At 36.8% G+C, this 17,269-nt stretch overlaps 1 protein-coding gene across 5 annotated transcripts; it reads left to right on the top strand.

The window, feature by feature from the left end:
- The first annotated feature begins 4,180 nt into the window (after window positions 1-4,180).
- Window positions 4,181-14,756, top strand: NRROS (negative regulator of reactive oxygen species). 5 transcript variants are annotated; one of them, XM_058187194.1, is made up of 4 exons: window positions 4,184-4,368; window positions 6,748-6,859; window positions 8,419-10,216; window positions 14,242-14,756. In XM_058187194.1, the coding sequence occupies exons 2-4, from the start codon at window positions 6,761-6,763 to the stop codon at window positions 14,283-14,285; spliced, it is 1,941 nt and encodes a 646-aa protein (XP_058043177.1). In that variant the 5' UTR covers window positions 4,184-4,368; window positions 6,748-6,760; the 3' UTR covers window positions 14,286-14,756. The 5 variants fall into 5 exon arrangements, 4 of the variants coding, with proteins under 4 accessions (XP_058043176.1, XP_058043177.1, XP_058043173.1 ...); XR_009155620.1 differs by having other exon boundaries at window positions 4,186-4,368; window positions 8,419-10,462; XM_058187190.1 differs by lacking the exon at window positions 14,242-14,756 and having other exon boundaries at window positions 4,187-4,368; window positions 8,419-10,773.
- Window positions 14,757-17,269: the final 2,513 nt, after the last annotated feature.

Raw genomic sequence — 17,269 nt, 5'->3', positions numbered from 1 at the left:
CAGCTCCTCTCAAAAGAATGTAGCACATTATTTAATGGAAAAGGTCTTTGCGTAGCACAGTTGTTTCAGTGAGAAAGGCAAAGGAATTAGAAAGTTGATCCTTAAATGACAGAAAGGCAAACCATGAGTTAGACAATGGCAGGGAAAATGGAGGAACTTTTTAAATAAGTGATCCAATGTTTAGCTACAGAAGTAGGCAGAAACATAAAGACTTGCTACTACAAAGACATTTAAAAATCTGGGGACTTCCTGTGACAGCAAAGAGGGAAAATATATTAGGTGGAGAAACTATATACACACATACACACCATTCAGACACACTTATGCTAAGGAGCATTGCAAATTTTCCACCTTATTTGGGAATGAAGGATAAAATCGAACCATTCAGAATTGAAGAGAGAAGCAGGTGCTGGGAGAGAATCAGCTATTCTTTGCAGCTTGTGCACAGAGTTCTTGTCCTTGAAGATCAGTGTTGGATCCTTCACTATTTAGAAGGGAGAGAAGATTCCGATCCATAACTTTACTACCGTCCCTAACCGGTAGTAAAGGTAAGTAGAACCCACCCCAGTGTAAATGGGACATACTGGGATGAATGCAACCCATGGGCTGCCCATTCAAGTAATCCTGAGCTATAATTAAATTCTGATCAGAATTTAAATGTAAACAACCCTAAATAAGCAGTTCTGGCCCTTTTACGATGAATGTAATATATATAATGGAAAAGTCCATTTTTCCCCAAGTTTCTTTTGGTTCTATTTTTAAACTTCCTGTTTTAATTGTTTTTGAAACAATTTTCAACTGTTCTTTTCACTAGAAAATTTAAGAGGAACAAAACTGTTGCAGCAAATTTCAGTAATTGTCTTTACATTACCAGGACCAAAAAAAGTTAAGGTTAATTTAAGGTTGTTATCTCAGATCAGGTTTTTCCCCAGGATATACTTATTTGATTAGAAATCTCATTTACAATAGAAAGTTGGGTGATTGATGGAAAATATACCAAAACTTGTGGTATTTAGGGGGTGTATAATAGCCTGTTAAGGATAATGTGGCTGCCTGGAATCTGAAGAGGAGTATTCCTTATTCAAAGATCAGAATAAACCGCAACATTTTGTTGTAGAACCACTTGCTAAACTTTCTTCTCTGTGCTGTGACTCAGTCTTAGAATGGGCCCTTAGATACAGAATTTTTCCTTCAATTAAGCAAACATAGTAACTTTCAAAAGACTAGCCCCACCATGTCACAGAATGACTTTGGAAAGCGTGAGGATTAGACCCAGGTTTTCTTCATATGGGCTTTCTTGATTCTTACAGGAACCAGATTTTCAATGACTCTCCCTGAGCCAGATAGCTTGCTGAAAGGATTGCCTTTTCTAGTATCTTGGGTATTGAGCATCAAATGGTCAGATGCTCTGCTACCTTACCCTACTGAGCAAAGACCAAGCCCTGCGACCATGGTGCACTCAAGAGAAATGCAGGGATAGGAAAGCTGTCCATTTGCCATATGTGACACAGTTCCAGATACCTTTCTTTAAGGGCTCTCTTTGGCAGTGAGTTCTCTTGAGCTAACTATGGGCTAGGATGTGAGCCTTACTAGGCATCACAATGTGGGAAAATATGGAGTTCACGTGCTGCAGCTGGGGATCACATCAGGCCTTGTCAGTTAAGGAATAAATCACTGATCCCTTATATCTAAACTGGAGAGTCCACACCAAGTATGTATAGTTGGCTGGCTTGCTATTTTTTGTACCGAAGAGTTAGAGTCGGTGGTGGGATTCAAGTAATTTAGCAACTGGTTCTCTGCCCTAATGATTTCTTCCAACAACCAGTTTGCCAAACTGCTCAGAAAGTTAACAACCGGTTCTTCCGAAGTGGTGCGAACTGGCTGAATCCCACCACTGGTTAGAGTGTATTATTTTGCATGTACACAGAATGCCTAGTTCCACCCCCACCCCCCCAGGAAGCTTTTATTCTTCATCTTTACTTTGTTTATCCTGTTCAAATGTTATGGTTAACATGAGATTTATTTTACCAGTCAGAAAGCCCCATCTGCAGTTCCAATTCAGAGCTGATCATAAAGCTCATTTGTTTTGATGGGCCCGGAAGAAGAAGGCACTTGCTGAGAACCAATAACCATTTAGAATTCTCTCCATAAAAACCTGGGTGTGGTAATTTGAGATATATGGGCTGCTTTGGGGAAAAAAGAAACAAATATAATATAAAACTGAAAAAAAGTGTTCCCTACTATTTTAAAAGAACCAGTGTAGTTCTTGTTTTGTCTAGACTACTTGTTCTCTTTAAACATATACTGTACATGAATTTCAAGTCTTACAGTGCTTAGGTGAGTAACATTCAGGAAATTATGCTGCATAATAATTTTGGGCTTCTAATTGCCAAATTCCCAATAGCATAAATTGGTTGGAGTTTAATGAAGTTGGTAGTCAAACACATCTGAAGGATAATATCTGGTAATATACATTGACTGAGAAATATTAGGGTTCACACAGTGGTTAACAATTAAAATTTGGCAAAACCAGCAGATGCAGCAATTGAAAATATATTTTTGGGTGTAAAAGGAGGTTAAAAATGTATGATTTTCAATAGAAATTTTCAGCTTTGCTTGGTCCAGAATGTTGTGGCATACTCAATTTTGGGCATATTGAGGCTTGCCTAGGTTACATCATTATTGCATGATTTGCATTGGTTTCCAATATTCTTTTGAGTGCAATTCAAGGTGCTGTTACAACTTCTGAAGCCCTGCATGGCATAGGACTTGTCCTATGGAACAACACACCCACACACCTCTCTATGCAAAATTCTGAACCCTCCCCCAACTCTCCTGGTTTTCTGCAAGGCTGTGAAGACCTGGCTTGCCCCCCCAGCCCCTGATAGTGGGCCAGGATGGTAGATGAGCTTAATATTGATGTGGCTTGTTATATGGTGCCTTAGTTAATGTATAATGATTTTTAAAATTTCACCTTTCTGTTTGGTTTATAGAGGCTTTATTATATTGGATCATTGTTAGCTGTCCAGAGTTTGTATGTAAGATAGGTATATGGGAAAGCATATTAATTTTCTAAATAAAATAAAATAAATAAAATCAGTGTCACTCCAAGACAATATTTTGATAAAATTAGTTTTTATAAAAACAATGATTTTTCTAGTTCTGACTTTATAAAAAATTCAATATCATAATTTTTCAATTGGTTTTAATTAATATATTATGCTAGCCAGTTATTTTGGTGTCTAAACCACAATTTATGGTTTAATATGATTGTGCAGCTAATTGAGCAAATTGTGGCTTAATGCAGAATGCAAATATAGCCACTGAAAAATAAGGAATGATTTATGGCCTTGGAGAAAGAGACAGACAGATCAACTAGCTATTATACTGCTGGATGGCATTATCAAAAGTATGTGGTTATAAGCAGTTTCTTTTGTGCTAAAGTACAGCGATCTCCTGAAAATACCATCTAATAAATTTCTTGGAACTGTAACAAAATTTCACCCTGATCATATTTTTCAGAATTTGATTCTGAATCAAATGGAAATAGCAGTGCCTTACGGTCATTTATAAAATGGCACGAGATGTTATTTCCCATCAGTTAATTATCTCAGATGTATTATTCATATGAGCCTTCTACTAAGACTAGAGTCTTCCGGCCTTTCTTGAACTTAATTGCCTTTCTTGTGTTCTCCAGAATTTTATGCTAATCAATCCCAGCCAGCATAGTTATCTCTGTTGGAAGATGACAAATAACTTTAATCCAATTTATCTGACAAGTAATCCATGCATCTGTAGGCTGATATATCTAGAGGGAATTCTGTAATTGTAACTGACATATTTGAAGTACATATTTGTAATCTAACATTGCCTTAGTTTGCAGAAAGCGATAGCAGTCCAGTAGTATGAAATTAGAAATAGTCAATAATGTTAATTCTTAATATTAATTTATTAATCTTTAGGTTCCACCGGGAATCGTCATTGCTGTTGAGATTAAAAACCTCTGAGCTCTGACGTGACTAGAATCAGTGAAATTCAAGTAATAGTTTCAAATTTACCCTGTACAATTTCCTTCCTTTCATTTCCCTTCTTCTTAGCTTCTTCTCATTTTCAAGTGACTTGCATAGGCACAAACTTTCCATGTGCAACTGCTGAGCTTGGGTGGGGGAGGCTGAGTGAAGCAAATTGCAACTTGCTTTGGGATCCATGTGACCGTATTTCCTTCCGCAAAAACTATATTAATCTGATCTTAAGCGAGTGCAAACAGCTAATTGTATTATCATTATCTTTTTGAGAAATACTGTAGGGTAACAAAACAAGTGTTGGTACAGAATGAGCCTCTCAGAATTGAATACGTTGCTCCAAACGGTGAGTTAATCCTGCATAATTTATCTTAACTTTTCTATTTACATAGGGCTTTACAAACAACATGCTACATTATGATACATTCCAAAGTATTGAACTATACTGCTATCATTTGCAGTCAGAAAAAAAGTCCATGACTGTGATAATGATGAACATTTCTCTAGTTGCTGTTAATTCATTCCTAATATCTACTCTACAAATTATGTATTGTTTCATGATAAATTTGTATTTATTGAGGATAATCATTGATATATATAATTTTGTCATAAAAAGTTGTTCTATAGGTTACCTAGATGGGTCCCTGAATTGTTCTTGAGAATCGAGAAAGTCAGATTTATTCTATAGTGGGTTAAGTTGGCTTCTCTGAGTAATTTACAAGAATCAAATATAGAAGAATTAATTGAGGAAGGCAGGACACATGGCAGTTAAAGTCTGAGGTAAAAACCTTGAGCCAGTCACTTACTTTCAACCCAACCTATCTCACCACGTCATTGGGTGGAAAAACAGAAAGAGGAAACACAATGAACATTTTCTTGAACGTCTAAATGAAAGATGAGAATATAATTCAAACAAACAAACAAACAAACAAACAAACAAATAAACACAATAGCTAAGAATAAAAGCATTAAACAAACAGGATGGGAGTTTACTTTACTGGCAATTAGTAGAAAGGAAAAGAGAAACCCACCAGCCTAGAAAAAGGATAGTTCGTAGCATCTTGTGAAGAGAGAGATGTCACTCTAACAAACTGATGATATATAATTGATCATGCCCTTTGCAGAAGCCATTTTGTGAATTGATAGGGTTTTTCAGGAGTCTTTTTATGAAAAAATGGCCATATGTTCTCAACATTTCAATGTTTTGTAGCTGAAAAAGATAGGAGAAAAAGATAGGAGGCCATCATATCATGTCTAACAAATCATGGTTGTGAAAACCTTAATTTAACATCAAGTATGATTTCAGCGAGTTCCTTCAGCCAATGTTCAATATGATCTGATTGTGTTCTTATAATTTTCCCACTTTATGGCTAAAAATAACTTAAGGAATAGGGGAATTTTGATTCAGAAATGACAGAGAAAAATTGTTGATTTTCCCCCTGCCTCCTCCAACAAATGAAGCTCTGTCTCTACTGATATCTTCCAATGAAAAGAACAAATTTAGTTTTATTATAAATCTCTGGCGTCACATATATTTTGGTTAAAAATTTCATGCAGAGGCAGATTTTTAAAGTTATTACTATAAGTCTATATTCCCCACTTTTACTTTCAGCAAAAAGATTTTGCAAATCTTTTTCATCAGAAATCATAATAATGTAAAATAAACAAGTACAGATAGTTCTCATCTTACAACCACAATTGAGCCCCAAATTTCACAAACAGTTGTTAAGTGAGTTTTGCCCCATTTTATAACCTTTTTGCCATAGTTGTTAAGTGAATCACTGCAGTTGTTAAATTAGTAACACAGCTGTTAAGTGAATCTAGCTTCTCCATTGATTTCTCTTATCAGAAGCTATCAAAAGATGATCACATGATCCTTGGATACTGCAACCATCATAAATACATGCCAATTACCAAGCGCCAGATTTTAATCAGTGACTGTGGGAATGCTGCAATGGTCGTAAGTGTGAAAAATGGTCATGTCCCTTTTTTCAGTGTGATTGTAACTTCCAGCAGTCACTAAATGAATAGCTGTAAATTGAGAACTACCTGTATGTAGACCAGCCATCCACAGATATATAAACTTCAACACTCAGAAACATGAGCAATGGTGACAGTGGCTACAGAGTTCTGGATGTTAAAGTCCACCATAAGAACATTGCCTATACTGGGGAAGTCTTATACAGATCGATATTGAAAAGGAGAGACTCTTTCAAATCTCCTTTAATTCTTAAAACTCATAAAAGAGCTAGTTTGATGTAGTGGTTAAGGTACTGGATTAGAAACCAGGAGACTGCAAATTGTAAGGCACAGAAGCGACTGTAGTTGGGTGATTTGAGGCAGTCACTATCTCTTAGTCCAGGCTACCTCACTAGGTTGCCTTTGTGGGAAAAATAGAAGGAGGAACCATCATGTATGCCACCTTAAATTCTACAAAAAAGATGGGATATAAATCAAATAAATGAATAGGTCTTCACATTTTACATTAAATGTGTACCCCAAATGTGATTGCAATCCAAAGCAGAATTTTAGATGTGTCAATGGGAACTTACATGTATTTTGCAAAGAAAAAAAATATTCACAATGAAAACCTAAGAAATATGTGTAAGTAAACAGTTATGAATATGAATATGCCTTTTGTCTGAATACATTTTAAGAAAGTTTGGAAAAGACAATCCAAGTGTCCTAATTTTATTTTATTATTTTAATTTTTCTCTCTTTGCAGGAGTCCTGTTGAAATGGCATTAACTGCTGTGATATGCATAGCCATATGCATAGCTTTTCTGGATACAGGATGGGCAACAAAACCCACAACCTATCATAATATTTGCAAACTAGTGAGTCTTCTGAAAACATGAAATAACTTTGGGATTTCTTGAAAAAATGGGAAGAAGAGAGATCATTTATTTAAATGGTAGTGGCTGCAGTAGCATATTAGTTCCAAGGGTTTGATCCAAATGCCAACAAGAATCCAAAAATTCTAACATATTAGAATGTTCAACTGTCTTATTTATCTTTTCATTTTGCAGATGTTCTTTAAAAATGCAGTTAGTTTCTTTATGATTTGAATTTTACATTTTTAAGGTGGGGTACAGAGAAGGAAAAGATGATTTAAAGTAGGGATTTCAACAAAAACCTGAAAGGCATCTGGTTCCCTATTTCTTTTAGTTATATAGATCCATTATTATCTATGGATATTCTCAGTCATCCCTATCATGGTTATCCCAAAGGTATTTTTCCAAAAGGCAATTGGACTTTGTTTTTCCTGAAGGTGCGTCTAGTCAACTACTTGTGGATGCACTTTTCTATAGTGGAATCCATATAAAAATGTCCCATGGAACATAATACTAGGAACAATATGGTAATACAGATACCGGTAGTTCTTGTTTAGCAATCACAGTTGGGGCCAGAAACTCAATTGTTAAGTGTGGCAGTCTCTAAGTGAAACTTTGACTGTGGTTATGATCTTATTTCAGCTTTCCTTTGCTTTTAAGACTTTTAAAGGTTGTAAATGAGAAGATTGGTTTCAAAGTGAAATTTTTCATCACCATTGTAACTAAGAATGATCATAGTACAAGGCAGTTGCTAAATGAGGACTACCTGTAGAAGCAAAAGGCCAGAAAGTGTTTCTGGATAGCAAGTTCACCATGAGATAAATTTATTATTTATAAATTTTATATAGATATATATTATAAATAATAAATTTATCTCATGGTGAACTTGCTATCCAGAAAAACTTCCTGGCCTTTTGCTTCTACAGATAGTCATCATTTAGCATATATACATCACATTATTTTATATATATAATATTTTATGAACATAACTCAAGATGGGCAAACATAGCTAATACCGCCTCCGTCCTCCAATAACTACCTTGTGACATAGGTTAGGCTAAGACAGAATGACTTATCCAAAGTCACCCACTCTTTTCACATCTAAGGCTGGAATAGAACTCAGTCTCCTAGTTTCCATCCTAGTGCCTTAACTCTAGACCAAACTGGTGCTCTAATATAAAAATGATAATGATGATTATAATAATAATATCTATAATAATAATAATACCGTAATTTTTCCACATTGTTAAACGTTGCTTGGCTGTTCAAAATATAGTTTACAGTTTACAATAAGGCGTAATATCAGCATATTACCCCTTACTGTAAACTGTAAACTACATTTTGAACAGCCAAGCAACCTTGAAAAATGTGGAAATATTACTGTATTATTAAAGATATCATCATCATCATCATATCTCTATAGGGACTTAACAGATGAGATCAAATTAAATATATTTTCCTCTAAATTTAATTCTACTTAAGTATGTATATAGCATTGTAGTATGGTATAATAGCATGTCTTTAGTATCTGACCTCATCATTTCCTATGTTTCTTGCTACAGAAAAAGAGAAGTGCAGATTGCAATGGGAGGCGGCTGAGTTCTGTCCTAGAAGACTTGCCCGCTGGGATTGAGGAACTCGTCCTAGATGCCAACGTTCTACAAACTCTTTCAAATGGATCTTTCATACAATATCATGTTCTACAGAACCTCAGTCTGCATGCAAATGGGTTGAAACTCATTGAACCTGGAGCATTTCTTGGCATTAGGAATCTTAGTCTGCTAACCCTGTCAGACAATTTCCTTTCCTTCAATTATTCTGTAACAGCATCTGCTTTACAGACTTTGACTTACCTGAGGAAACTGGACCTCTCTGGAAACCAGCTTACTGAGCTTATGATGGGCAAATTTATCCAGCATTTGTCTTCTCTAGAATCCTTGTCTTTAGCAAGGAATGCCATCATGAGGTTAGATGACTCTCACTTCAGAAACCTGCTCAATCTGCAACATCTGGATTTACAGCAGAACTATATCTTTGAAATTGAGGCTGGGGCATTTGAAAACATGCCAGCTCTGCAACAGCTTAATATGGCCTACAACAACATACCTTGCATTGTGCAGTTTGATCTGATCCAACTTCGGATGTTAAATGTTAGCAATAATCATATTGAATGGTTCTTGTCTGCAGACAATAATGCTTCTTTTGAACTGGAAACACTAGATCTTTCCTACAACCAGCTTCTGTTCTTCCCACTACTGCCCAAGTTAAATAAATTGCAGGCTCTGCTGCTGACACACAACCACATGAATTTCTATGGCAAATTTTTCAATAATTCAAGCAGCTCAGTTCAGCTACTGTTCCTAGATGGCAATATCATTAACATTACCAGCCAAGAACTTTGGGAAGAAAACAATAATGGCAATCTCTCTTCCTTAGAATTTCTGGATATGAGCTGGAATGAGTTCTCTTATTTTCCAGACTACTTTTTTAAGGGGTTAATTTCCCTTCTTTATCTGAATCTCAGTCACAATTGCTTAAAGACACTGAACATAGAGGACAGGGAAATGCTAAATACTCTCATTGACTTGGATCTCAGCCACAACCTGCTTTCAAAGCTACAGATGAATTTGGGTTCTGAAGGCAGTTTAACCAACCTCAGAAAGTTTAATCTTAGCACCAATAGTCTACACGGCTTGCCACATCAATTCTTTATCCATGTAAGAAAAATCACTACAATTGACATCAGTAAAAACCCAATCCACATCTGTTATCCATATAGTGCTACAAGCCCTGATTGTGTAACTTTTACTTATGCTAATTCCTTAAGGGACCTTGTATTGTCTGGCTGTAACCTAAGCATGTTATCCTGCCATTTCTTTAAGGGGACTTCCCTCACATATTTAGATCTTTCTAATAATCCTAGGTTGCTTATTAGTGGCTTGGGAACTCTGAAAGATATAACTTCATCCATACAGGTACTCTATCTTAGAAATACTGGCCTCTCTGCTGCAGGCACAAAGATGGACTTTTCTGCATTTCAGAAACTGGTAAATTTGGATCTGTCTGGAAACAGTTTGGTGTACTTCCCAGAATCCTTAATAGACCTTAAACTTTATACTCTAGATCTCAGGATGAATTTCTACCATACCCTACCTCAATACTTCATGGGAAAGCAACTTGGAAAGAGTTTGCGCATGATCTACCTCAGTGAGAATCCTTATGACTGCTGCAAAATGGGCTGGTGGGATACTCTGCAAAGCCATAGAACCCTACGCATTGGAGACATGACTGACATCACTTGTAATTACTCCTCCAGATTCATCAGTGCAACAAATATACCTGAATCAGTTCACCATGACTGTAGGTGGCTAACAGCTAATATAGCTTTGTTGTATCTGGTGCTTATTCTTCCCACCTGTTTGACCCTGCTGTTTACTTTTATCATCATCTTTTTAATTTACAGGGAAAAAATTCTTCAGATGCTAAAGAGCAGGCATAAGAAACCCAGCCCATACTGAAATTTGGTGGCAGAAAGAAGCAATCTAATCTAATAGCACTCAATAATATGCTTAGAAGGTTACATCTGCAGTCACAGATTTAGTTACAGTAAGCCCTAACTTGTAGTAATGGTTTACATGTCTAAAAATGACCAAATTTTATATCCAGGCCCCTAATTGGCAGACAGTAAAAACCATAAAATTGTATTATGGGTTAAATTAATACTAGGAAGAAAAGTCTTTATGGTCAAAAGTAATGTATGTAAGAGGTTTATATTGTGAATAAGTCACAACTTTTGAATAAATCCAACTCTACAGTTTCTTGGGCAAATTTTGGAACTTTACAATACTCTAATTTTCTTCAGATGTTGTGGCCAAGTTTTATTCTTTGGTTGTTTATAAATTTATAAATAAATTTTTGAAAAATTATTGCTATTTTCAGTGTTTTGATTAGACAATGTATTTTTTTTTCTGAGAATGAGAAGATAGGTAAATGATTTTCCCTCTCAGATTAAATCACAATTCAAGACATAAGTATACAGTCTTATTGTTGAATGATATATTAAGGATATGTATCTGATAGCATACATCCTGAAAAAAGTATGTTGATGATATCAGCTTTCTATCTCCATCCCAGATTGTCTGAATGATGCATGGGGGTTCTGTCTCAGTGCAAGGAGGATATGAAATGCTATAGATTTCTGTTACGCCTAAGCAAGTCTGTGTGGCTCAGGGGTTTTGGATCTCCTGGTTACAGGGATCTTCCATTTTTGGTTCTATGGGGTGGTGTTGCCCTAGACAGACTCAGTGCACAATCTGGAGGACTCCTTGGATTCACAGCTTTCTTGAAGAGCAGTTGGCAGCTGTAGATAGGAAGGCCTTTGCGTTGCTTTGGGGTGTGAGTCAGTTGTACTTATTTTAGGATTGAAGAGTCCTGCTCATGGTTATTCATGCACTCTGGACTGGATTACAGATAGTCCTTAATTTACAACAATTATTGAGCACAAAATTTCTGTTCCTAAGCAATACAGTTGTTAAGTGTGTTCTGCCCTCTTTTATAATCTTTCCTGCCACAGTTGTTAAGTGACAACAATTAACACAGTTGTTAATTGAATCTGTCTTCCTTATTTAATTTGCTTGTTAGAAGGTGATCACATTACCTCATGACACTGCAACTGTTATAAATACATGCCAATTGCCAAGTGTCTAAATTCTGTTTATGTAACCATAGGGATGCTACAATGGTCATACAAATGAAAAACGGTTAAAAGTCACTTATTTCAGTGCCGTAACTTCAAACAGTCACTAAACAAATGGTTATAAGTCAAGGACTATCTGTATTGCAATGTGTTCTAGCTGGAGTTGCCCTTGAAGATCATTTGGAAGCTTTAGCTGGTGCAAAATGTGGCTATGTAGACAGTCAATGATGTCATTTATTCAGTGTGTGATATCACAACTCAGTGAGATGCATTGTCTCCTAGTGTGTTTTCAGATGCAGTTCAAGATACAGGTAGTCCTCAATTTACAACCACAATCGAGCCCAAAATTTATGTTGTCAAAATTGGTTAAGTGAGTTTTGCACCATTTTAGGACTTTTCTTGCCACATTTGTTAAGTGACAACAATTAACACAGTTGTTAAGTGACAACAATTAACACAGTTGTTAATTGAATCTGTCTTCCTTATTTAATTTGCTTGTTAGAAGGTGATCACATTACCTCATGACACTGCAACTGTCATAAATACATGCCAACTGCCAAGTGTCTAAATTCTGTTTATGTAACCATGGGGATGCTACAATGGTCATACAAATGAAAAACGGTTAAAAGTCACTTATTTCAGTGCCGTAACTTCAAACAGTCACTAAACAAATGGTTATAAGTCAAGGACTATCTGTATTGCAATGTGTTCTAGCTGGAGTTGCCCTTGAAGATCATTTGGAAGCTTTAGCTGGTGCAAAATATGGCTATGTAGACAGTCAATGATGTCATTTATTCAGTGTGTGATATCACAACTCAGTGAGATGCATTGGCTCCTAGTGTGTTTTCAGATGCAGTTCAAGATACAGGTAGTCCTCAATTTACAACCACAATCGAGCCCAAAATTTATGTTGTCAAAATTGGTTAAGTGAGTTTTGCACCATTTTAGGACTTTTCTTGCCACATTTGTTAAGTGAATCACTGCAGTTGTTAAATTAGTAACACAGGTGTTAAGTGAATCTGGTTTCCCCATTGACTTTGCTTGTTGCAAAAGGTGATCATATGATCCCAGGACACTGCAACAGTCATAAATATGAGTCAGTTGCCAAGCATCTGGATATAAATCATGTGACCATGGGGATGTGGCAACGGTCGTAAGTGTGAAAATGGTCATAAGTCATTTCAGTGCTGTTGTAAATTTGAATGATCACTAAGCAAGCTATTTTAAATCGAGGACTCCCTGTACTGTTAATCTACTTTACATCCTTTCATGATTTGGTACCAGGCAACCTGTGGGACTGCCTCATTCCAATTGCTTCTACCTATTCTACCTGGTATCACAAAAAGGGCATGCTAAGGAGTGTCAGCTGGGGGGCTTTCTACCATAGCAGATACAATTTAGAAAAAAGTTCCCTTTGAGATTAGGTTAGATCCAACCCTGATTTTCACAAAGCTCTGAAAACTTGGTTTTAGGCAAGGTAAAAAAAAGGCTCTGATGATCACAGCTGAGCTGCCTGATTGTCAGAGCCTTTTTTTTTTACTTTTAAAAGCATTTTTTACAACCTATTTGGCCGAATAGGTTGTAAAGAAATGCTTTTAAAAGTGAAAAAAGCGGCTCTGACGATCACAGCTGAGCCATGCGATCGCAAGCCTTTTTTTTTTTACTTTTAAAAGCATTTTAAAAAAATGCTTTTAAAAGTAAAAAAATCGCATGCCACAGCTAATCACCCCCACCCGCACTGTTCTACTTACCCCATGCCTTTTGGCATGCACTGCGTGTGTGCGAACCTCGCATTTGGTGCGTGGTGTGCACTGTGCATGCGTGTGCAGCGCGCGTGCGAGGCCAGCAAACCGGTTGTAAATCGGTTCAGATTTCACTACTGCTTTGTTGGTGACCATTTTGTGATACTTGGCTGCTATACGTTTTTATGTTTACATTATATGTTTTATCTATTTTATTGTCAGCTGCCTAGATTCATGTAGGTGATTTAGGAGACTACATGAAATAAATAAATAAATAAATAAATAAATATGACTGCAGCAACTGAACTATAAGGTAGTCAAGAAAAATACGATAGAACTGCTTATAGTAAGGTTTGTCCCAGCTAAAAAATACTGTCATCTATATAGCCAAAAGGGTTCATTTGGGTGATCTGAATTCTGATTGACAAAACAACAATTTTCAAAGAAGTGCAAAGTTTGCTTTGTGAAGATTATCAACTGAAGAACTGATAGATTTACAGTATACATGTTTTCAGTGAGACTTTTTCTGTTGTGCTGTAATGCCAGCAGTTGGTGTGGCAAAGAATTAAACTGCCATTGTCTGAGGAAAGCAAATAAGCTTTCGGTAAACGTGGATCTATGTTGCCTCTTTGAGGTCTTCCTGTGGTAGAGATTTCCTTTCAGGAAAACCACATGCTGAGTAAACCTCGACTCTTATTCTGATGAATACACATCCTGAAAATGCGTAGATGCATCTTAGTTCATCTTTTATTTCTGAAATCTGGGGTCATGTTTCTCATTACTAAGAAATAAGTCCCAGTATAAGGAAAAGAGAACAATTTATGTTTTTTCTTGACTTTACCCATTTCTTAGTAACTGTGAAATAATGCAGCTGAAAAGTAATGATTTTTCTTCAGAATAATAATAATAATAATAATAATAATACTGTTTTTTTTCTTGTAAAACAGATGTGCAGATTTGTTATGCCATATATAGGAACAAGAAAGATTAACTGGTTGCATTCAATACCATCATTCCAGACATTCTTCTAACTAAGCTAAACCAGCTACAGGTACCGGAACAGACTTGTAAGTGGATCACAGCTTCCTAACAAACAGGAAGCAGCAGGTGAAGCTAAGCAAGATCACATCAAATACCTGTACAATTAGCACAGGGCCCCCCCAAGGCTGTGTGCTCTCACCACTTCTCTTCTCTCTGTATACCAATGACTGCATCTCCAATGATCCATCTGTTAAGCTACTGAAGTTCGCAGATGACACAACAGTGATTGGTCTCATTCGAGACAATGACGAATCCGCATATAGATGAGAGGTCGAACGACTAGCCTTGTGGTGCAACCAAAACAATCTGGAACTGAACACACTCAAAACCGTAGAAATGGTGGTAGACTTTAGGAGAAACCCTTCCATACTTCCACCTCTCACAATACTTGACAACACAGTATCAACAGTAGAAACCTTCAAATTTCTAGCTTCTATCATATCGCAAGATCTCAAATGGACAGCTAATATCAAAATCATCATTAAAAAAGGACAACAAAGAATGTTCTTTCTGCGCCAACTCAGTAAGCTCAAACTGCCCAAGGAGCTGCTGATCCAATTCTACAGAGGAATTATTGAGTCTGTCATTTGCACCTCTATAACTGTCTGGTTCGGTTCTGCAACCCAACAAGAAAAACACAGACTTCAGAGGATAATTAGAACTGCAGAAAAAATAATTGCTACCAACCTGCCTTCCATTGAGGACCTGTATACTGCACGAATCAAGAAGAGGGCCGTGAAAATATTTACAGATCCCTCGCATCCTGGACATAAACTGTTTCAACTCCTACCCTCAAAATGACGCTATAGAGCACTGCACACCAGAACAACTAGACACAAGAACAGTTTTTTCCCGAAGGCCATCACTCTGCTAAACAAATAATTCCATCAACACTGTCAAACTATGTACTGAATCTGCACTACTATGAATCGTCTCATAGTTCCCATCACCAATCTCTTTCCACTTATGACTGTATGACTATAACTTGTTGCTGGCAATCCTTATGATTTATATTGATATATTGACCATCAATTGTGTTGTAAATGTTGTACCTTGAGGAATGTATCTTTTCTTTTATGTACACTGAGAGCATATGCACCAAGACAAATTCCTTGTGTGTCCAATCACACTTGGCCAATAAAAATTCTATTCTATTTTGGTTCAAGTAAAATCAACCTTAGTTCTGAGTATTGGAGAAGAACATTACAAAGCAAATGGTTAATATGACAATCGAGGAGTGGGATATTACAGAATTTATAGTTGCCTAATAAGAATATTATAAAATCAAGGGTGGTGAGCGGGATAGTATTATATGCCTTCTGCAAACATATCTATAATGTAGTATTACTTGCTAACCCAATTAGCTTTTTAAAGTCTTAGATTACTATTATTGGAAACTGTACTTATAGAAGTATGCTATTGTTAGAAGAAATGTCCATCTGGGTTCAGTTCCAAGTGGGAAGAGACACTGGAAACGTGGAGACTGCTTGGAAAGATGGTTTAATGGTGGACAGGACCACATGGTTTGAGGTCCTGGGCAAAAAGTGCACATGGACGAAAGAGAGAGAGAGAGAGAGTGTTATACCCTCTCTTGTGCCCCACCTTGGATCTTCCTGTTTCTGTGTAAGAAATATATTCTGATTGGTTATCAGACTCCCATGGGACTATGTAGGGGTAACTTTGTAGGTTGTCTTGAGTCCCAAGCCTGGCTGAATCTTGCTGGGTGATGATGTAATGAAGGGGCTTTGGGCAATTCCTATTATGGCTTAATGGCTTTGTCCTAGTTTGGATCCTGAGTGAGGGCTAATCCTATCATGTCCTGAGGGTCATGTCTTTTATTTTGTAGATAAGCTGGTCCAGCCTTTCTCTTGTAGGCACCAAAATATCTGTGAGCGTGGGGGTGGGCAGGAAGCTCAGGCTCTGAGTTTATGTCTTTAGAAACATGTTTCTCCTTTAGGGAAAATATAATATTCTGCCTTTTTAATATTTCCTAGAATATTTCATTTTCCTAGGAGAGGAGAGGATGCTAACTTCCTACATTATAGTACAATTAATTCAATTAAATATATTCCATGAAGTCTGTATAGCCTATTTTCAGCAGTGAGCAGAGGATACTTCACAAGACACAATAATTGTATTTAATGGAAAAGAACACCACTTAGATTTCAAATTCTTCACAAAGCTGTACAAAAAACATAGCGTTCACCACAATCATTACAACTTTGTGCGCATTCACATACTTCCTACCCAGCCCACTTGTGAAAATGAGAATGAAGGCTTTTTATTGCAGAGATGGGATGGGTTTATTTGCATTATTACATTTGAATCATATCATTTGAGTCTTGTGCATTAATGCCTAACACTATTAACACTTTACATTGTTGGAAGATTTGCCTAATCTCAAAGGGCTGTTTCCAGTTTTCAACAGTTATTTTGTTATCAGTGGCTTTTGTCTTCGGTCTTTCTTAAATGCTGTAGCTGCTGTATATGACAGTGTTATTACTGTATTATGTACTGCATTTCTAGAATATCTGAGAGTCTGGTACTGTAGTAATTTAGCACCCACCCCCCTCCTAGAAGAATGAAATATTCTAGGAAATATTTTAAAAAGCAGAATATTATACCTTCCTGGATGAGAAATGGAGAAACATATTTTAAAGACAAAGGAGCTCCCTGCAACTTCCTGACTCCCCCCCACCTTTGTCAATGGGCCATTAAAAGCCTCAGCTAAGCTCACTCATTCTCCCCACCTTTGTCAATGGGCAATTAAGGCTTCAACCAAGCTCACTCAATCCCCCCATGATTTGCAACACAATACAACTGAAACTCACCACATGGCAAGGCTCAAGCAAGCTTGAGAGACAGCCAGCAACGCTAGCTAAGACCCCACCCCTGGGAGTCTGACAACCAATCAGGATACTCTTCCTGTGCCCC

This window comes from Ahaetulla prasina, chromosome 6, assembly GCF_028640845.1.
Source record: "Ahaetulla prasina isolate Xishuangbanna chromosome 6, ASM2864084v1, whole genome shotgun sequence".
NCBI lineage: Eukaryota > Metazoa > Chordata > Lepidosauria > Squamata > Colubridae > Ahaetulla > Ahaetulla prasina.
The sequence above is the reverse complement of the archived record's forward strand: the minus strand, read 5'-3'. Positions and strand labels throughout refer to the sequence as shown.

Coding starts and splice junctions, on each gene's coding strand:
- NRROS (XM_058187190.1), top strand. CDS start 6,761: ATGGCATTAACTGCTGTGATATGCATAGCCATATGCATAGCTTTTCTG. Junction 6,860..8,418: donor ATCATAATATTTGCAAACTA/GTGAGTCTTCTG, acceptor TTCTTGCTACAG/AAAAAGAGAAGTGCAGATTG.